Raw genomic sequence first — 10,394 nt, 5'->3', positions numbered from 1 at the left:
GCTGACAACTTTCAGGAGTGCTACATTCACTTTAAAAAACACCTGGCGGTTGAAAAAATGTGCAACCATCTAATATTCTGGGCGGATGCACTAATATTTTTATAGCCTCAGTTCAGGACATCAGCAGCAATTCAGGCTGTTGTCCATAAACAGTCATAAACTCAGAGAGTTAATTTCTCTAGATCCATTTTTCATCAGTGTGATGGTCCCCTTGTTTCTGAAGATTCGAGTAGCCTCGCTGTTGGATGGATAGTTCTCAAGCGATGGCAGCTTAGTGTTCTTTTTTGGTTGGTTTCTTACATTGTCCCCATTGCAGTGAAATCTGAGCACCTACTATGGCAGACAAAAGAATAAAACGCATGATGAATGTTTTTTCTCTCTCTCTCTCTCTCTCTCATGCACGCCCACCCCATCACACTGCTTGGCTTTGGTCCAATACCTTAGGTCCCCTTCAAATGGGATTTTTCTACTCTACTCTCATTTTTGGTGCTTCCATCACCTGCCTCAGGAAACTCGTCCTTCCTGCAGTTGCTGAGAGTCTGACTTTTGGAGTCCTACAGCCTTCCAGAGTCTTCTCCCTGTTTTCTTTCACAGACTTTCTCTCTGCTTTATTTCAGGCCTCTCTAGTCAGTCAGGATGCAGCTTACTCCGGTGCCAGCCTGAGTTTGGTTACGCTCCCCTCTCCCAGCAGCTCTGTTACTTCTGAGGTGTTGGAAATGCTAGCTCTTCTGTCCAGTCTGAGCTCCGTTAATGGAGACCTCACTTCTACAGCAATTCTCCTTTGGGGCATGGCGAGACGTTTTATCCACATGAGGATCAACAGCTCAGAGACCAGAGTCCCTTACCCGCAGGAAAAGAAACCTTCCCTCACACTCATTTACCCTGACCTATCCATGTGTGTTTGCAAAGGGTTCATCCCATTGATTCTGGCTTCCCATAACTTTAAAGATTCCATTATTTTCATTTTAATCTTGTTCTGTTTAATCCGTGGTAGAAGAAGCAAAAGTGCTGTTTGTGCCCTGCCCATACAATGAAGAGTTTCTGGAGCCAGTGACAGTCCATTGTAAAACCATCAAGGGGTTTAGCAGGATCAGGCATGGCTAGGGCAGGTTGGGGAAGACGATTTAGGAAAGAGCCTGCTGCAGATGTACGTGGTAGAAGCCCAGAAGCAAGGCCACTGGGGTGAGAGCTGTTTCATAGTGGGTCTTTAGTGTATATCTATCTGCAGCTGAGTCTTGTCAGCAGTTTGTGCATAAGAACTCTGGCCAGGGGATGCAAAGACCCCCTTTTCCAGCTCCTCTTTCTGGCAACTTTGTGCATGGCAGAGATTTGCCAGCAGCGTTTTATCTAGAGACTCGATTTGCTGCACTATGTGCATTTGGGAAGAAAGAGAATAGGTTTGAAACTTCTGTTTGTGCATCTTATTGAATTCTGAAGTTACCTCTTTATTTTGGGAAATATGACTTGAAAATGCTTGGAATATTATACTGGAACACAAGTGGGCCTATTCCCTTGTTGCATAATATCTAGCAATTTTTAGCAGCTAATATTTCATTGACATTCAAATTCCATAACTACAGAGAGGAGGCGCATTACCGATACTTGATCTCATAGCCCAACGGGTTATACATAAGCACATGCTGGATTCTAAAATTGCATGTTCCAAAATTTGTCAGTGTTCTGCGTTTTACAGATGATTTGCTACTTGTAAGCTGCTGACAGATGGTATCTGAAAGATCTTGAACATTTGACCTCTTTTACTTCACAGGTTCCTTAGTTCATTTTGCGTTCCACTGCAAAGATCAAATGTCTGTTCCCCTCTAGTATTTAAATTAGGAAACTCTAATTTCAAGACGGATCTCATCAGCGGATCTGGGAAAAGCTACTATGCTGAAAATATTCAAGTGCTAGTGAAGGGAAATGATTAGGTTTTGCAAAATGCTCATTTCATACACCGAAGTTTTTCCCTTTACATAAATGCATTTAATATACTTCTAACCTGAAGTAAGCCTTGTTATTACCACATCTTCTTATGGGAACTTGCAACATCTGATGGAAAATGTAAAGCTGAAATGTGGTTTGCCTGCACAAGCTGCTGTAACCCTGTGGATTCAATGTGGTTTTTTTATCACATGATGCCTAGGACATTGTTGTCAGAGATAAAATGCAATTCTAGTTCACGAGTTCCTACTAAAGTCATATGATTATCGTTCACATGTTCCAGGCATTGTGTTCTAGGCGTAAGCCAAAAATCTGAGCCACTAGCAAATCTCCACACTGCATGATTTCAGCGTGCTCCCCATAAGGATTAGTGTGTCATAATGGGAGGTGGTTCCTCTGAGACGGAACTTGTGCTAGTGGGTAAAGCACAAGCCTAGGGGTCAGGAGAATGGGTTTCCATTCCCAGCTCTGCCACAGACTCACTAGTTTGTCTATACGTTTTTCTTTAACCTTTCCCACTGGAGTAGCTTCACTACTGGTAGCACAGTGCAAACACTAGTGTGGGCAACTTGATGGAAAAATGTTAGTGAGCGCATGAGCTCTGTCTACATTTGGGGCCAGATTATCGCAAACTGGTGGCCTACATACACCACGACACATGGAGCCCCACACTCCACTTGCACTGGCCTCTACCCTGCCCAGGGAGGGAGGGGCAGAGACATGGTGCTCCTTTCTCCCTCTGCTTCACCTCCCCTCCCCCAGGAGCAGCAGGGGACCATCTTCTCCCTGCACAGGGCCAATGGTGGGAATAGGAGTGGCAGGGACCTAGTACTTACCCTGGCAGCTGGCATGTATCTGCTTGGATGAATGGGCTGGGCCTCCCTGCACTTTTTTCTTTCTGCCAGCTGACACATGCACAGAGCCCCCTGCTGGGGTGGTGTTGGCAGGATGCCCATCCCATTGAGATGCCTGGGGCAATTCGCACCTCTCAGAGCTATTGTTTCTGGCCCTTTGCAGACTCTGCTTACACTTGGGTTGCATTTTCAGGCTTTTCTTCACAACCATTAGGGTTAAAAAGTTGAATTTTTAAAATTGTCATCTGAAGTGCTATGCCAACCACAAGACTGTATAAACACTTACTAGTATGTACGTAAGGTGGGGAGAAGGCAGGTGGAATCTATTGTTCCTCTCTCTGTATTCACCCTTTTCTCTGCCACCCAATCTCCTGCTCCTGTGCCCAGTAATTATTCTCTGTAAAACTTCAAAGCAGCTTCAATGCCTGGAGTTTCTTAAGAAAATGAACAAGGAGCGTTGTATTAGCTCCCAGTTCAGTTTTCTAAGGAAAGCAGCCCAGCCTCCTTCCCTGTAGCCAGTCTGGAGGAGAAATAAATCCTCGTTCTGCTTACTGTTTGCCTTGGCATATAACCTTTTTGCCGCTAAATACGCTTCCTAAACTGGGAATACAAGACCAGATCGTTCCAGTGCCATTAAACAATGATTTTAGGGATGTGAAAACTAATGACAGGCATGTGGTCTGTGTTTCAGAAACTCTGTAGTGATGCTCAGGTGAGAGTCTTTGGGAAATGTTGCCAACTGAAGCCTGGAGGAGACAGTTCCTCTTCCTTGGACAGTTCCATCAATTCATCTTCCTCGTCTTCCGATACGAAAGACCAATGCCCAAAATACCAGGTGAGAATCCTTTTATATTTCAATCTTGTCAAATTTTGCAACAGATGTATCGAATGTTTTAAAATGCTGAAAATTAGAGACAGCCTGAGGCAGGAGTTTTTCTTTAAGGTTTAGACTAAGGTCGCAGTTGGATCGTGAATCGAGACTAGGGGTTTGGGTTCCAGGGCACTAAAACCTGGCAAACTGTTCTCTCAGGAGCGCTGCCTTGAATGGCAGAGTATCAGAGGTCTGCCCTTTTGGGCCATATCTGAACAGGACCTGGAGAATAAGCCCCATCTGTGAAATGAGACTTGCACCCATAATGGTAGGTTGGGACATTTTGTTCCTTTGAGTATTCGGACCTGTATGGGCCCTTGTCTAGTGACAGACCCTAGGCTTCATGATATTTTTAAATATTCTGAATTACACATTTATTTAAAGTCAAATGTTCTATGTCAGGGGAAACTTTTTTTTTTTAAAAAAAAGGTAATGTGGCAACATACAGCTGTAAATCTGTAGATGAAGGATATGTAACAGTGCTATCTTACTTGAGTTAATTTTTACAAAAGTGTGGAGGTTTTGGTTACAAGAGTAGCCAGAGTCATCTGACACGGATATATTTCTGTCATCTCAGCTTCCATGGATCACAAGCATTTTATACTCAGCCATCCTAAAATAGAACTGAGCCTTTATACTCTTTGTAATGAATTAATTGCGTGTTTGAGGGAAGTTGCCCCTTACACATCTTATTTTGAGGTACAGCGCTACTGATGTCTTAACCCATCGGTGATAGAAATGAACAAACTTTCTGGATTGATTTTTATCCATCATCACATTAGCTGTTGCTATATTTGACCAGAAATGTATTCCCTTTGTCTTTTCTTTCCCATACAGCTCTTCTCCGTAGTTTCAATAGGGTGACTGAAGTCCTATTTGCCCTTTTGCCCTTCTTGGAAGGGTATTTTGTGTGGTTTTGAAAGGAAGAGCTGTTCCATTTCTCTTGGTGTGCTTCCTCTGGCACAACATAACCCCCACAGTGTCCTATGTAACCAAGAGAACATTATGCTCCCCAATGTATCGGCCTACAGCTACTTATTTCTCTTGTCAATTGGGCAGGCTCTGTAGAAACAGTGATTAGCACTGGAGAATAAAGGTGAGTGTGAGTGTGAGAGAGAGAGAGATCAGAATTCCACACAGCAACCTGGGACAAAGCACCATATTTCATCTTCTAAATCACCTACAGCATAGTCCCATATATTTAAATAAAGCTATTCTAAAACATGCTATTAGCATTATGTTATTGGGACTTCCACTTTCCAACTGCAAAGGTTGCACATAATACATATACAATAACATAATGCTAATAGCACGTTTTATAATAGTTTTATTTAAATATATGGGACTATGCTGTAGGTGATTTAGAAGATGAAATATGGTGCTTTGTCCCAGGCTGCTGTGTGGAATTCTGATTATGTCCCATCTAAAGCACTCACAGATGTCACTAGAATACATTCAGATGCTTCTAAAATAAGGTCTGATATTGCTAATACTTGTAGATGACTTCCCACAGTAGAACATACTGTACCTGGTAGTGTTCGCAGGATCTTGCCCTAGTATTTTTTTCTCACATCGAGGCTGAAGGTTTGTTTGATCATGAGACCTGGGTTTTACAACTGTGTTGCAATTCTGTTTAAATGTGTAGAAGGTTATTTTGTGCAATATGTGCAGTAAGCAGAAATTTAAAATGCTATAAATTTACCAGTCAGAAATGGGCTTTCCAAGTCATGCAAATATTACTGACTCTAATATGCTAATGTGTAATTAGAAACACTTGCAATTTATTTAGGATCTGTTTTTATGTGAGCTCAGAAATTTGAGCAAGGGAATTGGTTTGTTTCCAAGTTGTCATTCCCTAGAATCATGCCCTTTTGCCATACGCTCTTCAGTTATTACTCATACGAGTTTTTAATTTTTAACCCCTTTTCTTGGCTGATCGCACTTCACTTTGGTCTTTGGTGAGCTCTATTTTCTAGAACTTGGAGGCCCAGGTGGTTGAACAGCAGCAAGGTTCTCACAATAAATGTAGGGATCTGTGGTAATGCAAGGTAGAGTCATCCTCATTAGGCACGTATGAAGGCCTAACCAAAGCAGGGCATCTCATCAGGATCTTTGTCTTTGGCAGTGCCTCTTCCTGATCTTGCAGGGGAAAGACAAACCCCCTGTAATTAGGTTTGAAATGAGCAGATTTTCACTTTTCATGATTTTTTTATGATGATGATAATAAATTTGTGTCTAAGTATTTTCCCCCCAGTTTATATTGACTTAAATTTTTACACTGGCAGAAAATTAAAACCAAACAAATGCTCAAATGCTTTATACTTATTCAAAACATAAGAACTCCTGCAATTTATATCCATAGATAAAAATCATCATAATTGGGCCTAATAGTTTGTAATGATCATTATTCAGTGTTCCATGTACAAAAGTACTTTGTAAAGAAGTACTTTTCTAGAGCCACACTCACTTTTTTTTAAGGCTCTTGGGTGATATTTACTGATTAAAATCTAATCTTTCCTAGACTACCTACAATGCACCTGGCCAATTAGGCAATATGATACCATGGGAGATGAGGATGGGAATTTATCCAGGATCTTGGTAGTGATCAGTTTTTGCTGTGACACATGAAGATTAATAGTCCTTGTAATTATATCTTCTTTTTTATAGTGGTAGTTGCTATTTTTATTCATGCCCCATCTTTTTTGGGCTCCTGGGGTGATAGTGAGTTGCAGAAGTTAGATATTCTGTTAAAATATTATGACCTTAGTAATGGATCCTTTTTGCAAACTGCTTTGATTGAAAGAGCTAAGCAGCGGAAAGTGTTATGTTTTAAATGAGTTGTCTGAGTTTCATGATATCTCCTTGTTTTTATTTTGATGGGTAGGGTAAGTAGAAGAATCCAGTGGCCTTCTTTACATATTCCTTATTTCTAGGGAGGATCTGGAGGCCTGGATTCTGTTTCTGATTCTGCCATTAGCTCACTCTGTGACATTGGGAAAGTTGTTTAGATTTAGGCCAAACTTGGTTGTCACCTAAATAATTAGTCTAACTTTTCCCAGAGAGTGTGCAAACCCCGCTCCCATAGATTTCTATAGGAGCTGTGCATGCTTAGTACCCTGTGAATATCAGCACACTTAAGTATCTAATTTTAGGCACCCACATTTGCAAATGTTGTTCTAAAGTCTTTGCTCCGCCATCTGGAGTTGACAAAGTCAAAGGATGTGGCTTGTTGTTGTTTTGCCTAGTGCCCAAGTGCAGCAGCTCTGAAGTGTCTGAGCTCCAGGAGTCCTTGGGGCATTTAATTTAGTCAGGGTCAGGCACAGCTAGCCGGGAGCCAGAGGAACTGCCGGCAAAAAAGAACATGAGTACAAAAAGTGACCCTGCTTACTTATGAATATGATTGGAAAGACAGCACATAGATGAGAGGAAAGAGTGGCATGAGTTTCTATCAGCCGCAAGAACATCTTCGGTTGATTGGCCTGGGTAACTTTTTAATTTTAGTCTGAAGATTTTTTGCGTGTTGTGTGCAGTACTTTATCTAGCCTATGATGTGATGTGACATTCCTCCTTTGTGCTCAATCAGTATCACTTATGGCAAACTCTCACCAGTCAAGTAACAGGAAATGCATGATTACTCATGGCGTCATGTGCTCTTCCCTTGCACTGAAGGAGGCAATCAGCACAATAACAATAGACAGAAGTGTGTCAAATGCAAAATATTAAGCATAGGTAATTGAGTCAACCCTTAACTTGTCAAGAAGCCATTGGTCCAGCCTGTCCAAAATCCATGATCTCTATAGAACGATCAGCAGTAAACACATAGCTCTTCTCACTCTGATCACATACAAGAAAAGTTTAGGCTCTAAGGCCCTCATTCAGGAAAGCACTGAAGCTCATTCTTAACTCCGGGCATTTGTTTAAGTCTCATTGACTTCTGTAGGGATGCTTTTTGGTTTGGGACCCATGACCTGATGTCTGCGTCTTTATACACATGGTATTACGCCCGCAGAGATGGATTATGGCCAGGCTTCTGTTTGGATCAATGAATTAAAAAGAATGTATTTTGAAAACAGCAATTAATTATTATTTTCAGATACTCACAATTAATCGGGCTTTTAAATACCCAAATACTTCTTATTTTGGAATATTTGCAAATATTTTAACTTATAGAAAAACCCTTTCAGTTCCCCTTTTAGAATTCCTACTTCATTTTAAAATCTTATTTCCTCAGCATGTGCCATTCAGGGGGCACCATATTTGTCCTCTGAACACCCCTCTGCTGGAACCTAGAAAAAAACAATTGCTCAAACCCCTAAACATTACATATACAGTAAAACCTCAGAGTTAATGAACATCTCGGGAATGGAGGTTGTTCATAACGCTGAAATGTTCGTAACTCTGAACTTTCGGTTCCAAATGAGGTGTGTGGTTGACTGGTCAGTTTGTAACTCTGGTTTTCATAACTCTGAGGTTCTACTGCATATTGTGAGCCTGATCCAAAGACTCTTGAAGTCAGTGGAAAGACCTCATATGAACTTCAGTGAACCATGGATCAGGCCCTAAGGAAGCAATTGAACAAACTCTGTGAGCCTTCACTTTTATATTTGGATTATTTGGGAATCAAGAATTAACATCCCTTGATTTCTCTAATATGCAAAGAAGGTAAGTAAGCATCCCTACTCATACCACACTGCGAGAACTTCTTTGCATGTTCCGTCTTCATCTTCGGCTAAAAAAGATTTTCCAAACCCACGTGTTTTTCAATAAGTACTTGTATACTGTGTTGCTATTGCACTTTCTCCATAGGATAGTCCATGGTTTCTTTATTATATTCTATAATTCAGTTTGTTTTTCCCCATGCATTGACAGACATTATATCTGGTATTACTATGGTGTAGGCTTGTCTGATATTAGTGAAGTGTTGAGATTTGTATGTGATATGAAATTATATTTACTAAAAGTAATTTGAGGAAATAATTTCTGTAAAAGACACACACACACACACACACACACACACACACATTTAGAACAGTACTCAACCCCCTCCTCTCATCTTCCTTCCTGATGAGGCTGAACTTAACCCTGATGAACCCGTTTAGATTAATGTTAGTGAATGCCATTGCCTGCTGCTTAATCATGAAAGTGTACATTATCCTTTATAGTGACACATTCAGCTGGTGCCAGGTGATTTAAATCTTTCTTAACCAGGTGTTAAATATGTGTGAAATTCTGAACTGTGGTATTTTAAGGCAGAAGTTGCCAAATAAAGATTAAAAGGAGATGGAATGCAGCAAATCAGAGCTAGTCAAATTATTTGTTACAAATTTAGCCCAATTTTCATAAGTGCTCTTACAGTTGTAAATAATTTAAAATAATTTATATTGCAGTAGAGTCAAATTGTCCCAATTAAGACCTCATTGTGCTGGGCAGTGTACATGATTATTGTTATTAGCGTATAAGCTCTTTGGGACAAGGAAGATGACGAAGGGAAGTCTAATACTATGTGTTTGTACAGTGCATAGGTCAATAGGACTTCATTCTTGGTTGGCCCTTTGGTACAACATAATAAACAGGATTAATAATAATTAACTGAACAGTTTGTGTTTCAGGAAGGTTTTACCTGAGTGGGACGCAAATCCAGCTGCAGAACCCAACTCTTTTATCTGAGCGTGGGACTGGCACTGTTGCTAAGAGTAGCAGAGTTAACCTTACTGCAACAGAAGCAGCTCCGTTAAGCCATTACTTGGGGACTGTAGGTGCACATAGAGCTCAAAACCCCAGTATGACAGATCTCGGTGAAAGCCAAAAGGAAGCTGAGAACTGGAGACACAGAATCCTGACCACCAAATCTGTAACAAGAGTAGGCACATCGAATGTATTTACTATGTGTAGTACGGAAATGTTGGCAGAAGTGGCACGAGAGATGAAAAAATACCATCTGAACATACTTGGTGTCAGTGAGATGAGGTAGACGCGGAGTGGCAAGATGGTGCTATTATCTTACGCTGAGGAGGAGGAACCCATGAAAGAGGTGTAGGAATTACGCTGGGTAATATCACAGCGAAAACCCTGCTGGCTTGGGAGCCAGTGAATGACGGAATAACAGCCAGGATGCAAACAAAACATATGTACAATAATCCAAGACTTTGTCTATACTAGAATTTACGTCAGTATAATTTTTGTCATTCAGGGGTGTGAATAAGCCACCTCCCTGAGTGATATAAGTTACACTGACCTAAGTGTTGGTGTAGACAGCACTACATCAGCAGGAGAGCTACTGCCGTTCGTTGGGGGTGGATTAATTAAGTCAATGGGAGAGCTCTCTCCCCTCACCATAGAGCATCTGCACTGCAGTACTACAGCTATAAGCTCTGTAGTGTAAAATGTAGCCCAAGTATATGACCAACAAATACATTAGGCAACAGTGACAAGAATACATTCTACAAGCAGGTGCAGCAAGTATTGGATGACATGCCTAATCAAGACCTCAGTTTGATGGTAGGTGACTTCAATGCACAAATTGGCAACAACTCGATTGGCTGGGAACGTGTCCTAGGCACAGCAGCAGAAAGCTTATAACTTATAATGATGAATGTCTCTTGAATCTCTGTGGCTCAAACACCGTAAAGAGAGGCCATGTGTGTTTATCTAAGAGGTGAGCGTCGTCTTTGAAGGATGTCAGAGTCAGCAGAGGAGCAGATGTTGGCTCGGATCATTATCTCTGAGAG

General features: G+C 41.2%; 1 protein-coding gene across 1 annotated transcript in view; it reads left to right on the top strand.

The window, feature by feature from the left end:
- FNIP1 (folliculin interacting protein 1) overlaps window positions 1-10,394 on the top strand; it is a 91,140-nt gene that overhangs the window by 46,956 nt on the left and 33,790 nt on the right. The window contains 1 exon segment of the mRNA XM_039486061.1: window positions 3,487-3,630. Within this exon segment, the coding sequence (XP_039341995.1) occupies window positions 3,487-3,630 (144 nt within the window).

This window comes from Mauremys reevesii, linkage group 8 (assembly GCF_016161935.1).
Source record: "Mauremys reevesii isolate NIE-2019 linkage group 8, ASM1616193v1, whole genome shotgun sequence".
Taxonomy (NCBI): Eukaryota; Metazoa; Chordata; order Testudines; family Geoemydidae; genus Mauremys; species Mauremys reevesii.
This window is presented reverse-complemented; position numbering and strand designations above follow the sequence as displayed.